General features: G+C 30.9%; 1 protein-coding gene and 1 pseudogene across 4 annotated transcripts in view; one reads left to right on the top strand and one right to left on the bottom strand.

The window, feature by feature from the left end:
- Positions 1-19143, top strand: part of LOC144848658 (apoptosis regulator R1-like) — a 45125-nt gene extending 25982 nt beyond the window's left edge. For 3 of the 4 annotated variants that reach the window (XR_013613902.1, XR_013613904.1, XR_013613905.1), the window contains exons 2-5: positions 9984-10122; positions 11713-12020; positions 13620-15125; positions 15157-19143. Coding sequence is in view for 1 of the 4 variants with exons in the window: in XM_078705498.1 (XP_078561624.1) it covers positions 9984-10122; positions 11713-12020; positions 13620-13742 (570 nt within the window). In the remaining 3 variants the exon portion in view is untranslated. Of the gene's footprint in view, positions 1-9983; positions 10123-11712; positions 12021-13619 lie in introns of all 4 variants that reach the window. The other variant, XM_078705498.1, reaches the window with a different exon arrangement.
- Positions 3021-3141, bottom strand: LOC144853967 (5S ribosomal RNA; annotated as a pseudogene).
- Positions 19144-19585: the final 442 nt, after the last annotated feature.

Genomic DNA, 19585 nt, shown 5'->3' on the forward strand with positions numbered 1-19585 from the left:
ATAGTTGAGATAGATTATTTTGAGGGTTATGTTTAAAGTTATATTTAGCTATGATTTCTGCCTCAACCTAATAGGAAAAAAAATAATAAAAATATGTGCGCTCTACGAAGGCTATGTCAGAATAAGTTTTAAGTTAACTTTAATATTCCTATTTTTAAATTCCTAAATTAAATTTCTATTTATATCTTTGGTTTCTAATTCATACCATGGAGGTATACCTCCATGTTTATAGGCCTACTATAAAATACTAATGTATGACTGATTATAATCCCATGGTTGATTATATAATCCCACCAATTTAGGCTAAATTTGGTCACAAGAATTTACAAAATTCCATTGTTTATGCAATTTAAGTCTATCTAATCTATTAATCCCACCCTATAATTTTTGTCCGAATTTTACACCCATAGAATTGCTACAGCAGAAAACTGGTTCTGATTTTTATGGCAACAACAAAGAGGAATATATTTCTTGTACTTTGAACTTTATTATGAGTGTTTTTACCAAAAGCAGATGTTGCAGAATAAACTACATTTCTTTTTTCTATTCCACCCTTCCCCTTTGAGACCTATTGCGTTTGTAACACATGCGAGGATTTGTAATAGTCTTTGCTGAAAATCTCTATTTAATCCAAGTACGCAAAATTAAAACATAAAAGATTATTGTCGGTAAACAACATCCGCTACAATTCGGTTGACATACATAATATGACATATAATCATTCATCTTACAGGGCAGGTGATACGTTTCAGGCATTTTTACTACTTTAAACTTAAAAACTTAATCAAAATGTGCTTTAAAAAACTATGTCAAAGGTCGGGCAATACCCAGCTGCTTTGGGAACTAGGTGTGCTTTGTTTATAAAAGTAGGTCTGTATTTTCAAATTTGTACACACTCTTGTTCATGACCGATTATTATTATATTATAAATTCAAGGATGTTTTACTGTGTACTGAGAAATAAAGTTTCTTTTTGTGAGATAACTTAACAATTTTCTAGGCCTAACCAATTACTATTATATTATAAATTCAAGGATATTTTACTGTATACTGAGAAATAAAGTTTCTTTTTGTGGGATAACTTAAAGATTTTCTAGGCCTAACAAATTGTTGTCCTTGGCCTTCTTAAGTGTATAAATACAATAATGTATACCAACAATTTTGTAGATGTTAATGTACTTGGGTAACCTATCCTTGATATTACACAAAGTCTGGTTAATGAACTAGTGTAGTTTAAAATAGACATATTTTCCTTAAATGTGTAATTCACATTTTAAAATAGCTTAACAAACTGTTGTGCGTGTTCTTCATCTCAATGGGGTTTAATGAACTTGAATTTAGTTAAAACAGATACTGTATTGTATTTGTGCTCATTTTAAGCTAATAACAAAGTTTAATACTATAATAGTTTGGGTAAATAATTTTTACACACTAACAGTAACATAGAATATAGGGTCGTTTAATGAACTTGAAATAAAATATAAAATAGGTTTATAGGTTTATAGGTTTTTTTTTAGATATTAAATCAATTGGGACATATGGTATTTTTGCTAATTATAACCTGATGAAAGTTCAATACTTTCAGTAACTATAAAAAAAAGAATTTAAAAAAATTTATAATGTACAGAAGAATACGATGTTGTTTCCCAATGCAGTCAACACTTGGATAACTGAATATGCATGAGCGCACATTTGTTGGTTTGGGAAATGGTCAGAGTATAATTACTAATTATTATATGATACTATAGAAAAAAAAATAATAATAATAATAATATGAATTTGTAAAGCGCCAATTCCAGCAGTAAGTGATCAAATGCGCGATGTATGAGAGAGCTCAATTTGAAAGAAAAAGATGAGTTTTCAAGGCAGATTTAAATGCGAGTAGAAGAACAGCTCATGCTTTTTAACAGTTTTCAGGAAATCTTGTTGATTTCATGAATTTGTTGAATTACATATTTGGAAACCAGTTTTCACAAGTTCACTGCAGTAAAACAGGAATGTTGTCATAATCAATACGACAGCTTTAGGTGTCACATGTCACATACATCCATTGTTTACCTTTTGTTTGTTGTGTTGTTTTCATTTTATGCTTGAATGATTTTACAATACACTGTTTGTAGTTAGACTGGGAAGTCCGGTTGCATTGGTTAATGGTTGAGAACCATATAGAAGTTCTTAATCTACTGTTACCTAATACGTGCCTATGTAAAAATTAAAATAACCAAGAATATTTTCTTCAATTTAGAAAAAAGGCAGACCCTGGAAAAAGTACAAATTGTCACTAGCACAAGATACCACAAAACCACAGACCATAGCCCTAAAAACCATAGACCATGACCTTCAAAACCACAAACCATAGCCCTCAAAACCACACATAACTCAACACCATACCACAGTTTTCAAAATGACATGTAAATTATTTTAAACATGACAGATATCAAACCATACATAACCACAAGTGGCATTGAATTGGGTGTACATCAAAATGTCATTTACATTTTAATAAATAGGTTTTTGTGTACAACATTTTCATTTTTGTCCAGTTAAAACTCGATTGTGACTATTGAATTGCTATTCTTCATAATGCCTGTTTCTATCTATGGCCTCTTAAACTATAAATGAAATACTTACTGTAATTATTATTTTTAATGGCCGACTTCTGTCGTAAATGTCACTTGTGTAATAGTATAAATAGTTTTGTAGTAAGTAACGGCCTTGTGAAAAACACCAATATGGTGATTCAAGTGTTGCATCCGTTTTTAGATAAAGTTGTTATTATATTATTATTATTATTATTATTATTATGTCAATTAGTCTTACATTCATCTGAATGATGACTAAGCCAGGACTGTTTAAAGCACCTTTGGCTGGTCCCAACATTGACCAAGGGCTTCTCTCGTCCAGTGCCCATCTTAACCAGAGGAGAGGCATAAGCCAATACGTCTGAGGCAGATACTAGATGCAGGGGCTACCATAAGAGTCAGCAGTGCCGATTTCAAATGCCTAATGGGGCCCCAGCTCCATATACAACACCCGGTAGTCCCAGATGGTCTCCAATCCAAGCTCTAACCGGGCCCAACATTGCTTAACTTCGGTGATCTGACGAGAACCGGTGTTTCAACGTGGTTTTAAGGCCGTATACAAATATTACAAAAAAGACGAAGGAAATGCAGTGTATTTTCCGGCTGGCAAAAACAGTGTCTTTTTAAAATTCAATGATATACCATTGATAAATACTGTATTAAGTTTATTAACACATATAATAATAATTAATACATAACTGCTATATATATAAATATATATATAAATATACCATATAAGAATACTGTATGTATCTTTTTGGCAGCAGAAACAGGTCCATATGTTTATATTGTTCACTTTTTTGGAAGGTCTATGTATCTTAGTAAAATCCCAAAGCTGTTTGGTGTTGCAGTAGATAAGAATACTTGGAGCACCTCCTTTCATTTGCCGTTCATTATCCTATTTGCAACATGGCTCCCTGGTTTACTGCTCATTTCATCATCAGAAATACTGTATCTCTGGAAAAAATGGGAAAACCAAAATTCAAATCTTTGTAAAAATATATTGTTCATATTGAACATAATACTGTGGGAATCCAGTTACTTTTTTCTGAAACATAAACCTGTATCTTTTGTTAGTAATAATGAACATTTATAGTCAACCTAAAAGTGATTCTACTAAAACATCATAGCCAATTAACCCTTCACAAAAGTTATATCGTGCACATGTAACATTCTGCAATTAAAACTGAAAAAAAACTTTGTACCACCATTAACAATTTTCTACATGAAGAAATTATTAGAACACACATGTAATTAACGGTACCATAATCTGTAATTTTTGTCGATGAAATTTCATATTTTTTGGTTGAATTATTTTGCAGTTTTAGGCATCTGTCATATAGTGCTTTATATTTTTATTAGCTCATGCATTCCACCCTAACAAGCAACGCCATTGTAAATTTCAACACTATTGATGCTCGCTGAACCTTTCAAACAATACCCTGCTTATAGTTCAATACAAGCTTCTATTATTTACAAACAGAAATTTGATGTGTTCTCAGTATATATTAATAATATAACTAGGTATCGAAAAACGATAGTTTAATGCATATATTATAGCACAGTGTTTTAATTGTTGTGCCGTGACATAAGAAAGGAAGCGTTGTTCGTCGTTTGTTCACTCTAGGTACATGTTTAATTTCGGAACGGAGAGACATTTTAAAGGCTTCAAATTGAAACCCTCTCTAAAAGCTAATTTAGCAGTAATGGTAGCGAAAAAGAGCTTGTTCCATGTAGAATCTGTATCTATCCTGAGCGGGTTTCTGCTCAACCGCCAATCTGCTCTGCATTTTGTGTAAATGGTCATAAAAAATGAACATAGAATTCTATATTTTTGCTTTCCGCTTACTATTTACTGGTTACCGTTAAAGCTCTTCTGTGTAAATTGGTTTCGTTTCTTTTGTGTAAAAACCTGCACCAATGTCATGGCAGTGCAATGCCAATGTATTATCCATTCATGTGGTATAGTTTCTTTTTCACAGTATATCATTATTTTCTTTTCAGTATTTGTAATGCTTTGTCTAGTCTCAAATAAATTTGATGTGCCCATATATGGACACGATGATGTCATCCTGCCATATTTAGGCACATCACTGCCATATTTGGGCACATCAAACTTTTTTGTCAAACTAGTTTGATAGTGTAGACAGAGCTTTACATCCTGCTTTAAGGTTAATTAAATGTACCATACAAAGATTGATTGAATACAAAGTCAAACTTTAACCAGGTCATATTTATTTACATTTAAGCCTACAGTACTATTTGCAACTTAACAAGTCATGATAAATTAGAGGATTGGAAATTAGGTCACCTTAATGTGACCTTTATAGATTGATTTCTGATACATTCATTCATACAGGTTTCTATAGTATATTTCAATATAAAAAGGTGGGTTGAAAAAGTATATTAGAAAAATCAGCTGAACACTATAAGCAATTTACTATAAACACCTGCGTAAATCTTTTTTGATGAACAATTTTTGATATCATCATTAGATTGTACTGCTGAAAATGAATATGTTAAGAATGAATTCATTTTCCATTTCCTACTGATATCAAGTTATAGAAGGTACAAAGTGAAAAAGTCGTTTCCACAAGTATATTAGGTTCTGGTGGTAGAAGGAATTTTCTCGTATAAGGACTATAAACCGTAGGTCTAGTGTACACATCTAGCTCATGTGCACTTTAAAGAACCTAGTACATCTTTCGAGACGAGTAGGGGGTTACCCCGGTGTACTAGTACATCACAGCCACTGATCATAACTAGGCCTTATGGGAGACCAGTCTTTGACTGAAGAGGTCGCCCAGAATAAATAAAATATTTCAATTCAACTATAGTAGATGCTGTCTCACGTACCTTTTTGTTGTATTATATTAAATTGTGTACTGCTAAAAAAATACTATGTTTAATGGTTGAAAATAAAAGCGTGACCTAAATAGAATAGTCAAGACCGCATCGCGTATAATTGGATCTGCACAACTGTCTCTGGAGAACATTTTTTTGGATTGTCTTCTGAAAAAGGCAGTGTCTATCAAAGATGATCAATTTCATCCGGCCTCTATTGATGCGCAGCGGTCGGCGATTTCGGTCTATTAAGGCCAATAAGGCACGATTTACAAATGGTTTCTTTCCAAGAGCTATTAGAGCCTTAAACATCATGTAGACACTTTTTGTAATGTTTTTATTTTGAGTTCGTGTTGTGTCTGTTAGATATTGTGCTCTGCCAACAGAGCAAACAGAATTTCTATGTTTTTTCTTAAAACAAATGATAATAAATGATACTTGACTTGACTTGACTTGACAGTGACAGACTAAATCTGCAAAAAAAAGTGAAAGAACTCCTAAAGAGAATCCAATTCAATAGGTCAGGTGCTTTAACCTTTTGCATTCTTCAAATTTTTTGTTTATTACCCTGTAGTCACATGTGTATGACAAGGACTAAGGATGTAGAATCTTTTATAATCCTGTTCTATATTCATTGTCCCCTCTGGATAAAAGTTCACTTTAAAACTATTGTCTCACAAGTTGCAGTTCATTAAAGATCATGAGAAAAAATCTTTGGGAAAGAAATGTGTTTATAATTTGCATATAAAACATCAACAGAATAATGATTTTAAAGTAACATTTCTGTTTTGATTAGAGCATTGGATCTCTCTTAAGTCTTTTTAGCATATCTCCTCGATCGTTAGCTGCTTTCGGCCAAAGGGTCATTAGCGAAATTGTGTGAAGATAAGAAATTACTAATTAAGCAAAATGACTGTTAAAAGCAATACAGGAATTACTAAATACTTAAGACAGTGCCGGCGTTGATTTTATACACAATATACAGTTAATACTTTCCAGTATTCTAGCAATAGCGTAATGTTTTTAATTTGATCACTGATCATGCTCATTCAATTTTAAACTTGGTGGTAAAATGTTTGCCATACATGGATGGAATGGAAATAACTTAGTGCAATGGTTTCGCCTAGCCGCAACGCAACATTTTACTGATGTGAACATTTACTGTATTCAAAAAATGCTTTAGTTTGTTCAAAATATACATTCAAACATAGTCTAGGTTCTAGATGAGGATTCTTCACTTAATATTGGTAAAAAGATAAATTTTTTGACATACATGGCGTTTCATATGTATAATACTTTCAAAATTCCATAAAAAACAACAGCTAGAGATTTGAGGCAAGTCTAATTCAAACAGTGCCCTGAAATACTGTAGCAGCTATCATATACAATGAAGAGGGCGCTCTTTCATTTTTTTTTCTATTTGAATTTTTTTTTTCTTCTTGTTGAGAACAAAATCAGAAAATTATGACTACATATAGTCGTACAATAGATTAAATATCATCATTTTGCTTGTGTGTAAGCCTTTTTGTTATATTTTAATGCAGAAAACCACACATATAAATCCAAATTCAGTTATCTTTGTAATCCGAAAGAAAATGTGGGAAAAACGGGAGCACAATATTATGCTGGGACACGAGTCTAACATATGGGAGTCTCCCGGCCAAAATGGGAGTGTTGGCATTTGTATGATATATCTATATTTTATTCCCTCATCCTCCTCGCAAAAACCTTCACACTTTTTTTCTCATTGCAAGATAGATGGCGATAAAATATTCACCCGCATTAACTAAAGTAGAATGAATCGCATCAGCTGTCGTGTATCTTCACTGACCTATATATATTATATTACATAATTTTGTATTCTTTTCCCGAACAAAAAAAACTATATCAGCGAACAGATTTATATCACTAATGTGACACCATTGATACATTGTTGTTGTACAGGTAGTTCTTAGGAATTTTGTTTAAGTACCACACATTATTGAAAATTCTAATTTTGTAATATCAAAATATATATCAATAGAAATGATATGAAAAAATAACTATATTGAAATTATACACATTGCCCATCCCTTAATTATTTCTTCAATAATTGTTTTTAAATTAAAAATAATTTGCAAATTAACATTTTCCCAAACAGTAACTACTTTTATTGTTTTTATTTTATGCGCTGCTCTTATTTCATAAAAAAAATCGGAAATTCTTTTCTGTAAACATCTAAAATATATAAAGCAAAAACAATATACACATTCATTTCCCATAATATATTATTGTTTAAAATGTTGTTTTTATGTTACGTGAATACTGTATTGATTATCAGCAATACGACATTAGACTAATGTACCAGTAGCATATGTAGGAAGATATTTAATTACACATATTGGAAAGCCTTTACAACGTCAACCTGGGGGTAACAAAAATCTGCACTTCAATTATTATTTGCAATTTTTTTCATTATTCATATTTTTGTACGTAGAACTTTTGTAGTTCTTATTGGATGTGTAATAATATATTATATTAAAAGAAGAGAAACATTTCTCAAAATATACTGTAGGATTTTTTTTTGTAAAAGAACATTTCAATAATATTTACATCTGAATTCATAGGTATGTCAATTACTACCATTTCGCAATATTTTTGAGAGGAGAAATTTATCCTTTAAACCTCCTTTTAACCTTTAAAATTCGAGTAGCAGTAGTAGAATACTACTCTTGGTTGATTCTAGGAATTAGCCAAAAATAGAGTAGCTCAGTATGTAATTTTTTTCTTTTTGTCCAACCACAAAAATACTTTTTCTATCATCGTCATCATCATCATCATACAGTATGTTATGCTGATGTTCAAATGGTAAATTATTATAGCTAAACAGGTATGTTCACACTCTCTGTTTTTCTATCGGAGTTAAATACAGTCAAGCAATTTAACTTGGGTTCAAACATATGATATAATGTTACATCGGATGTACCTCTGAAACCTATCCGAGATACAAATTATTTGAGAACGACATGGATTAAAATCTCAACTTTTTCAATAATTCTTGCGCTTCTTTAGCGCTGTGAGACATCAGTAAATAGCGGTTTATAAAAGTTTATTATTATTATTATTAGTTATGTTAACTCTGATATGATTCAGATTGGCTTAAAACTGTATATGTCTGTGTGTGAACACAGACATATACAAAAACTGTGTCAAGTCAAACTTGTCATCCAAATTTAGTTATCTGAGAACTTTACCATCATGGCATTTGTGAAGTAGCATACCTTCTTGAATATGCAACAGTCTGTCAATGTAGCTTAATAGACAAATCTATTTTGAATGCTCTGGAAATTCCAACAAAAAATCCATACATTAAAATGCAATGTGCACATTGATCGATCAATTTTGTAGTAAAATCAATAGTAATTTAATTCACTAGTATAAATGTTTTATCATAAATTTGCTTTCTGTGTACATGAGACAACAAATTTGTATACTGTATTATAATAATAAATAAATTTTTATAATACTACACATAAGAAATGTAATATTTACTTAATAATACCAAATTAACTACTTTAAGAATTTGCATTGTATATTTTATAGTATTATTACGCAAATTCAAAATTGTCAATATTACACACAAAAATAAGTCAAAGCTGAAAATATATTATAATAGATGATAATTCATAAATTTTTATTATTCCGCAAAGTGCAGTGGAACCAATTTTTCATCAAGGATTAAGTTCATGTTGGTGCTAAACTCTGACATCACTGTATGAATGAGTACTCAGTATTTTGATGAGAATACCTGTGAAAAAAAAGCAATGATGATATATAATACAATAATGATAATACAGTCAGTTCTCCAGAAACTGAACTCCCTTGGGCTAAATGTCTGGGTTTTCTGAAAAAGTTTGATTTTTGGAACCTAGTTTTGGATAGTTGACTGCAGAAATAGTTCAGTAGTACCATATATAGTACCAGTTTATTTCAATATTGTTGAGGGTTTTCATGGCAAGGTAAAGGCTGCAACTTTACAGTACTTGCCTAGAGCATTCTCAAGAATGAACGTTGAGGCCAGGAGGCATTTTCAGCTTTACTTCATTTTTGGAAAAGTTGTTTTACAGCCTTTTCATACTACCATACTTTATTTCAATATTTGAATCCATCAGTCATAGCTTGATTAAAAGCCAATCCCCACTCCCTTCTTTTTTATTTACATGTAACAAACGTTTAGTTGTACTCACACGCATCAGATTTAAGAGGGCATAGAACGGAAATCCAGATTATATCTAAGTTACTACATGTAAGTGCTTGCGTAATAAGTTAACTTAGCTCTGATAAAAATCTGATGGTTTTTAAGTAAATCTGATGCAACTTAATAACTCTGATAGCTTTCAAAATGTAATGTTAGACAATAGATAGAAATACCATCTCACCAAATTATTATCAGGGGTATATCGGATTGCCTTTGAACACAGAACAAGATATACCGCAATGTCCACAAATTAAATTCGATAGAGAAAAGACCGCATTCTTAGCTATAAATTAATTTTTTCAAATTATCGTTTTTTTGCAGATGAACGATAGTCCAACCAATAGGTACGTAAGAGATTATGTTGCTCACCGGATACGTCAAGATGGTATTAGCCTTGCCCAGTTTGAAGATGTCAGCATAGAGGCGCCATGTGAAGTGACTGCATCTATTAGAAGAATATGTAAGTATGGGAGGTATCATATAAATAAATAAAAGGGTGGGGGAGGGAAGTTAAATTCAATAGCATGTGTCACAAGATCTTCAACTAATACCAGGACTATAAACAAATTTTATTATATTATTTTATTTTCAGTCATCTCAAATCTTCTGATTGGTTGTTTAGATTAATTCTAATAAAGTATCGTAAAAATTACTAGCCTTCAGATTCATACTTCAGTACCTACTGTAGGCCTACTAACTACTAGCCATTTTGTTACTGGTCTCTATGAAATGGCCATTTCATGAAAAAGACAGGTTTGTTCAAACCCTACAATCTCGATTGGCTATAGACTTTGAGGGCAGTCTGAATCGCCACTTCATCATATCATTTTTATAAAAGAGCCATTACTCGGTAAATTTAACCAATCCATGGATAGGTTTAAATAAATAAAAAATAAATTGGGTTGAAAATGTAGCCTAATAGTAATAGTATAGTCTTCCTCAACCATTCCCATGCCATTACCCAAGTAGGGCTTTCCCACTATATATATATTTAGCAAGAGACATGGTATCATGAGACAAATTATGTTCAACCAACTGCTCTTCCTCGTTTAATTTATTTCTTCAAGTTCCTAGACAATGTAAAAATGACATCAAGACAAAATGAACGTCATCTTCTTTGGTATCAAGTTTTACAGAGTTCACATAGGCTTTGATGGTTGGGGATTTCCACGTAGTCACATGTTCAACTTGTGACATGTGACAATACACTCTTCTAAGCTTTATTACAAATATTATAAATAATGTTTAGTAGCTGTCTGGGCGTTGAAATGATATCGAATCACAGTTTGTATCTATCCCACATGTCAACAAAAATCAGATGATGTTTAATTGCCTCTCCATATGTTTATTAAAATCAGCTGATGAATTGTGTAATACATTTATCTCTTTTTACATAAAAAAATACAATGATTAACTATAATTTATATTCCAGCTGTAAAATTTGTTCAATATGCTTTTACAGTATAATATAGCTTATCCATATAGCTTACACAGTTTACAGACTATTGAGAAATTTATATTAAATTATTAGCAATAACGATCATGTATTTAATAGGCAAGATACTTTACTCTCATTGCCTCATCCTTCAGATAGGATATAATGCCATTGGTCCTGTGAACATACAGTCCATAATATAGAACTTGGTACACTATTCGTAAAGAGAAGGAGTCCGTCTTCCTGTGTGCTGGTTATGGTCTTGGAACTCTGGGAGAACAATATTGTATTGTGACCCCTTCATACTAGGGTTTTCTGTAATTTTTAGCATAGTTGTCCCCTTAATAGAGTCCCCTCCTGAAGAGAAGTGTCCAAAAGAAGGGTCTGCTGTACTTAAACTGTATAAATGAAAAATAGAAAGAAATAGGAGTATATATCTTACAATGCATCTTGGGTTTTAAAGATTTTAAACAGCAATTTATCATTAAACCTTTCGTAATTCAGTATGTAACGATTCACTTTACACCTGCCGCACTGATGAAAACAATTTGATTGAACTCGCAGATATTTTAAGGGTTTCCGAATACTAATCTAGTTCATAATTATTTTCCACAGGTCATGAAATTGAAGAAAGCCAGAAGGAATTTTTCGGTGAATGTTGTCACCATTTGAACATAAGTCCTACGACATTATACGCACAGTTTATGGACCTAGCTAGTGAACTATTTAAAAATCCTACAAATGGATTGAACGGCTTGGATATTTCGTGGGGTAGAATAGCCACGTTTTTAACTTTTTGCGGGACACTAGGGGCACATTGCGCCTCAAAAGAGCTTGAAAATCTTGTACCTAGCGTAATAGGCTGGACTGTGAGATATATAGAACAGCATTTAAGTGATTGGATGTCACAAAATAACGGATGGGTAAGTTCAAAGTTGAGACACATGATAATATGTCAGGCTTGAAGTATGGCAAGCTGTTCGTAATTAAAGTTTTTACATTTAAATTTAATATCTTTTAACGATGCAATCAAATTATACATTAGTCATTTCAAACTCTACATTTCATCTTATATTTTTACATATATCTGTATTAATTTATAGTGACTTTCAATGTCAAATGCCAAAGTTATTAATGACATAAATATTTATTATGACAAATATTTATTAATAATGAATTGATAATTTATTTCTACACATTTTTAAAATAAAAATATAAAATTAAATTCATAATAAAACATGATTTATATGATTGTTTGACATTTTGCACCAAATCAACACTATTTTTATTTCAAATTTCACCTTTTCTTTCAACTTCAGTAGAATTTAATATTTATTCATTCATCAAATATTAAATAAAAAACATAATTTATGGTGGACTTTTACACAGTAGACACTTTTTGTGAGAAAAATGCTTGGTATTAAATAATTAATAATTCATGTTACAATTGTTTTATTAATATTTAATAATAAAATCATAAATTCCTATTTATTTGAATTTATGTTACAATCGTTTTTTTAAATATTTAATAATAAAATTCAAAATGATATAAATTAAAAGTACTAGAAAATATATTTTATTATTTTATTTTACAGATGAAGGTTTTTGTTCCATAAATAAAATAGTAGTTTAGTAAATCTTCTGCTCATTGACAAACAAGCATGAAAGCAAACTATTAACATACCTATCTCGTATTATACTCATAATTTCACTATGACATTCATAAAATAGATAGATAAGTGTCCAGAGATTCACATGCATGTTTTTTTTTTTCGATGGCTATAGTATATTCCATTAACATAATGATTATTGAGAGAGGAATATTTAATTATTACCAAATATGGTAAATGAGTAGCATTCGACGTCAGAATCGAGATTCATGTTTTCCGAGCAATCTTATAAAATCTGAATGAAACTAAAAACACAACTAATAGTTTGCCAGTAAAATTAAACTGCTATTGTTTAATTCTTTGTTTTACAATTTCCTTATAGTAAATCATAAAATTATCAATTATTGTAAAAATAGACAGATTATAAATTTCATTTATGAAAGTCATATTGGAAACAAGCCAAATCTCGAATAGAATGTAGATCACAATTGAAAGCACATTTAATGAATTTTGAAATTGTGGAGTGCAGTGTTTTCTATGGGTCTATCATCATGGTAGACAACCCTCCCACCTACACACACATACATAGTAGTGTAGCTGTAGCTTGGTGGCGAATGTGTTTACCTTCCAATCCCAATGTCCAGGGTTCAATCCTGACCTAGTGCCATGGTTGTACAGTAACTCACAACTCTTTCAACTCCACTCCGTAAACCTAAAATAAGACTATAACATTATTTATAATATAGTTTATATCCATCTTGTAATTGGCTAGTTGCTCGCTGTTGGATGCGTATGAAATGAAAAAAACATTTCACTTACTCAATTTCATTATTTAAAAAAGGTGTAAATATTATTCCTAGACAAGGTATATTGTATTTGTATTAATGTTGATTTTTTTTTTTTCGTTTTTAGGCTGGATTTGTAGAGTTTTTCCGTCCAAGGCAAGGCGGATCATCAGACCCCATCGTTGCACCAGGCACAGTAGCTATGGTTGCTGCAGGGCTAATGGGCCTAATTTACGTATTCAACAGATGAACATGAATATTCATGAAGATAGAATAGGTTAATTTATGGTCATTAGAATGAAATAGACGACTTACTGTGTGTCTGTCTGTCTGTCCCTCCTCCCCTCCCGTTCCTCACCGCCAAATGTTAACTATGTATTTACCAACACCACATGTCAAATATTTACTGTTAATAATTAATAGTTTTTAATTCAAATAAATTATTATATACAAATAGATTAAACTTGGTTGTCTTCCTTTTTTCATTACTGCTCTAAACTGCCAGATGGAATGGGAGCTTTAAGAAATAAGAAATGCAGGAATATGATAAAGGTAATTTTTGTAACAAACATTTTTTGAGGAGATTAAAATGAAAGTATTGTTAAGGATGTAATGTGAGTAAGAAAAATATATTATACTTATGTAAAGAATACCAGTTTTTACCGATCTATTTAGCGTGTAATTTATGATGTAGCGATATTTTGAATAACTGTACATTAGTGTAAGACTTATGATACTGATAAATGGATTCATTATGTAAATTTATGCATATTATTAATCTTAATTATTCATAAATGTGTACCATATCTACAGTATTTCCAATGTACAAAAAAGATTGCCTTTTCCTCTCTTTCTGTCTCTCTTAAAAATAAGTAATTTTCGTACATTTTAATAATATCAATGCAACTAATGCAATTATTTATGTAATAAGATAAGATTGAGTGTTTGGTACAAAACACCTAAGGAGAATAACATTATAAATGTTATAATTTATTAAATATATTCAATAAAAAAATATTCCATTTACTGTACATCTTATAAATGATGCATTTTTCATCATCAATCATCATCATTTAAATTTCTTTGATTTAATTTTACTCAACATTTGTATATTCATTTTAATAAGTTTTATTATTTGGTTTACTTGGGCTTACTTAAAACAAGTCATACTGTATAATGTCAATGCTTTGAATTTATTAAACATGATTTAATGCTAGTTTTAGTTCAGTTTCTCCACTGGGTCAAGAGAGGGCACCCTTTACATTTTTGTATTTCACACATTTTTTTTACTTGCATTAAAATAATAATTTCAATGGACATTTTCTATATACTAATACAACTTTTAATTTTCACAATTTTATCTGTGATTAATATACCGCTAACTATACATAAAGTGACTTATTTCAACTGTATTATTAATCAATTATAATGCTGTAATAAATTCCTATCTTATCGCTAAACTTGGTAATGATGCTACTGTATATTGTAAATTTACATTTATAGTTTTATAATTCAATATTATATCTAGTGTCTATACAATCAATGGTTACTGTTTCATTGGGCAATAAACCCAGTTGCATGTTTTATTTAGGTGAATTAGCTGATTGTAAATCTTGTCCATTGTAGCTGTAAGGTACAGAAGTGTGTCCAGATTATGGCCAAAGGTACAGAAGTGTGTCCAGATATGGCTTGACCTTATTTAGCATGTGGACGATGTGATAAAAAGATCGAACGAAGCTCTGAGTATAATACTAATAGCATACGTCTCCCAAATAAAATGCATGTAATTTGGTCGCCCCATTCAAGTAATTGAGTAAATGTATATGTAGCCAGGCAAAACCATTAACAGTACAAAAAGGCTTACTGTATAGAAATTTTTACTATATTCAATCCTGTGCGAACAGCCTTTAACTTTTCCAGACTGGAAGACTTACTTTAAGTATTTTCACAGAATACCTGTGTGGCCAGTAAAACCTTGCCAAAAAATCCAGTGTGAACACTATCACTTAATAGTAAAACTTAATGAGTCACATATATTATGCTTTAAGCTTAAATTCTTCTTCTGGGTAAAACTTACCAAGAAAATCCATGTGTGGACACCATGTAAGATTTCCCTTCCTCGGGTCATGGTTAGACTATCAAATAATTCCAGTGTGAATGCGAATTTAGCTGCATAAGACCTTAGAATAAAAATGTTTATTAGGCATCCACTAAACGTTTCCAGCGTATTAAATTGCAATTTAACGTGAAGAGCTCATCTACTACTTGGCATTCATTTGGTAGGATTTTGTCATTGAAAAGTGCGATACCACAATTGAATCTTATACCCACACAGGAATATGCCTTTATTACGATTTCTTCAATATGAATTTGTACTACATTTATAGTGTACTCGTTAGGTAGCCTTCGTTTCTGTTTTTAATGGATAATTATTAAAGTATTATTAATATTCAAATATTAAAATTGTGTTGCATACTATAATTTTCTGCAGAATTTGTACTACTTTGTATAAAAGCATGATAACGCAAAAAGATATCTAATTTAATTGTACTAATTTTATATCTAAAAATTAGTAGATTATAATGCTTACTTACAGGTCACAGTTCACTAAATCGACTGTATTATAATTAATTAAAATATTACCAAAAAATCTAGTAGTACCTATATTTCCGTTTTATATAAGAATTCATATGTTAAAATATTTTGAATTTATTTGTAAACAAAGAAAAAATATAAGACTCAAAATTCCTTGAAATTCTAAACAAATGTATAGAGATTTCATTCATATTATTTTAAGTTTTAGGCATAGGTAAATACAGTCATTGGCTGAAGCAAAGGAGATATAGACAACAACCAAATGTGTAAATTGTTTTGTAATATCTGGTTTTGAAAATGTAATTTTGACCTGAAAGCGTATTTATGAGAGAGAAACACGGCAAAACTAATTAGACGGTGGGGTACAGTACAATTAGTGGAGGGAAAGGACAAGGTAGTGTCCATCCCAATTTGCCAGTTATAATTTGTGTAAAATTCCTGAGGTTAAACATTTAAAATTGTGTCCGGAAAACGGATTTATGAGAAACACGCCAAACATAATTAGGGGAGGGGCACAGTACAAATAGTGGAGGAAAAGGACCAGGGAGGTTTTCATCCCAATTCACAAGTTTTAATTTGTGTCAAATTCCTTGAGATTAAAATTAAATATATATTTTGTAACTTATTATTGCTTGCAAGTTTCCATTAATATTCTTTTTAATTATCAGTTGTTTACCGTTTTAAATAATTGTTATACTTATTATCTAAATATTACCTGTAAGATAATAGTTGAATTGAAAAATTGTTTATTAAATAAATATGTGTTGTTGTCTACTGTTATTTAACATACGGTATATATATTTTTGATTGAATATGTGTTAATAACAGACAACAGAATACTGTAGTTGTATGACATGTGTGATAAAAAAAAAAGAAGCAGAACAGAGAAACGTGGATGTTTATTTTAGATTTAAGTTTTGCTTATTGAAGTTTGATAAATACTTAAGATATTAAAGTAATTAAATTTTATTGATAGTAAACAAAACTTTACATTGTATATTCTTATAGTTATTGTTATGATTTTATCATAAACTAGGAAAAATGGTGGAAGAAGTGTACAGTGCTTATTCAGTAGCTGTATAGGCCTAAGGAAATTGGGCACATTTCAGGTTATACAGTAGAAATCGTATTAAGGGGACATTTTTCCATGAAACGAACAAATGTCAGTACTGTATATGTTTTAACACTATGGCCAACCCCTATTCAGGGGGCACCCCTATTAAGGGAATACTTTTCTGTGGAATGAACAAGGTGAATATATGGCCAACCCCTATTCAGGGGACACCCCTATTAAGGTGAAACTTGTTGTGTTCCTAGGTGTCCCCTTAATGGGGGTTCTACTGTATGACCGTAAAAGCACAATAAATATATCTTTATTATACTGATGTAGTGCTCAAATTGAGGTGGTCATTTGGTACATTTAAAGTGTGACATTTAAGCACATTCTAACTTTAATAATATTTTATATCACATTGTTAATATTGTGGCTGCATATTGAAATTTGTCATGATTGATTCAGTAACATATTTAATTTTTTAACAATTAATGTAGTACAAGTTTTCTTCAATTTGTTCAATATTTGAAATACTTTATTTACTGCTGAAATATAGTAAAAACAAATTGAATAGGCCTACAGTAGTAGTATTGGGGAAACCTCTATTAAGGGGACACTCCTCTATTAAGGGGACACACCTCTATTAAGGGGACATACCTCTATTAAGGGGACACACCTCTATTAAGGGGGCACATGAAATTAAACAAGGATCGATGAACGTTTTATGGCAAACCTGTATTGAGAGGGGCACTTTCTCGTGAACTCTATGGCAAACCCCTGTAGGACCCAACAAAATGTCCCCTTAATGGGGTTCTACTGTCTGTATAGGAAATATGTTGAAGGTGTGGTTGATACAGTATAATTAAATGTACAGTATGTTTAACAATAGAGGGGGTGTGTTATATTTTTAGTAGACTATAGTTTTAAATTGTTCACTATGTTTTTCATAGAAAGTGTTGCGTTTGTTCTGTGCAGTTGTTTTTTTGTTCTGCTTTGAGTTATAACAATTTTATTTGTAAATAGAAAACTGTATAGTATGTTAAGCCTGTATTGTATTTTTTTTAATGCAAATGTTGAAAACCATATGTGGAAAAAGATCAATATTGTAGTTATAGATTTGGAAAAATAATAAGATACTATTGGTAGTTGATGGTTGTACAATAACTATCAAATGTGGTTATAGCATTCAAAATATGTTATATATATATATATGTATAATATCAATAGGAGGGATATGTTGATATAATGTAATCAAATAAGAAAATGTGTTTAATTTATGTATGTACCCATTGTAATTTTTTCTTGGTTTTACAAAAATGTTAACAGCACCAACTGAATTGTTACTGGTATCCTATATTTACATTTGGCACCTAAACCTCACTTTTTCGAAAATTAATTTCGTTTTTCGTAGCTGTAGTTTTACAAAATATTATATTTTTCAGATGGTTATACAAAATTATATTAAATCATTTTCATGGTAGTCAAAAGTATAAAAAATATATTAAATTTGACCTAATGTAACTAATTATATTTATGATATCTGTTGAATGTAAATACAGTAGTGGAAATAGTAGGCATGTGTATATGTATGTACACTGTATAAATTTTAATGTACATATTACAAGAACAATTAAAATAGAGCCACTTAAAATATGATTGGATTTTGTCGTTGAGGGCGTTATTACAACGAAATAAAACATGTTGATTGTGACTTTAATGATTAATGGTCAATGTAAAGACCTTTGATTTATTAATCTACTCGATTATTGTTTAAAGTCTCAATTGGTTAGCGACACTTCAAAGTAGCACAAAGTTGACGCACACGTATAAAAGCTGTTCATTTATTGTCGAGATGTGCGTCAAATATGTGTTGCTTTGGCGTTGGTGACGATCGTAGTTTATGTGTCCGAAATGCTAGTTGATAAATAGGATGTATTCTTTCAATTCGCTTGTGATTGTGTGTGAATACAAAATGCTATTAAAACAAACAAGAAATTAAGAACTTGGTTGTCGATGTTTGTACTTATAATAAAAGATGCACCATATTCTTAAGCTCTGTCTACACTATCAAACTTTATGTGACAACAAAATCTGATGTGCCCATATGGACAATTCAATTCAAAATTTATTAACATTCACCTTAACATCAAGGTATGGTTAAGCAACAACATTTACAAAAAAGAACAAAGATATAAAGAAAAAGAAATAATAAAAGCATTCACATGATGATGTCATATCACTACCATATTTGGGTACATCACACTGTTTTTGTCGAACTAGTTTGATAGTGTAGACAGAGCTTTTTACCTGCCAGCTGACTCATCATGTGTGAGTCTCGTGCATGAGGGCCAATTTTTTTAGGCCTCGCGCATACGTGGCTATTTCTCACATGTTACACTCTTCATGGAATAACCTAGTCTCATATAGGTTTTAGATGGTGATTT

This window comes from Antedon bifida, chromosome 1 (assembly GCF_963402885.1).
Source record: "Antedon bifida chromosome 1, ecAntBifi1.1, whole genome shotgun sequence".
Classification (NCBI taxonomy): Eukaryota; Metazoa; Echinodermata; class Crinoidea; order Comatulida; family Antedonidae; genus Antedon; species Antedon bifida.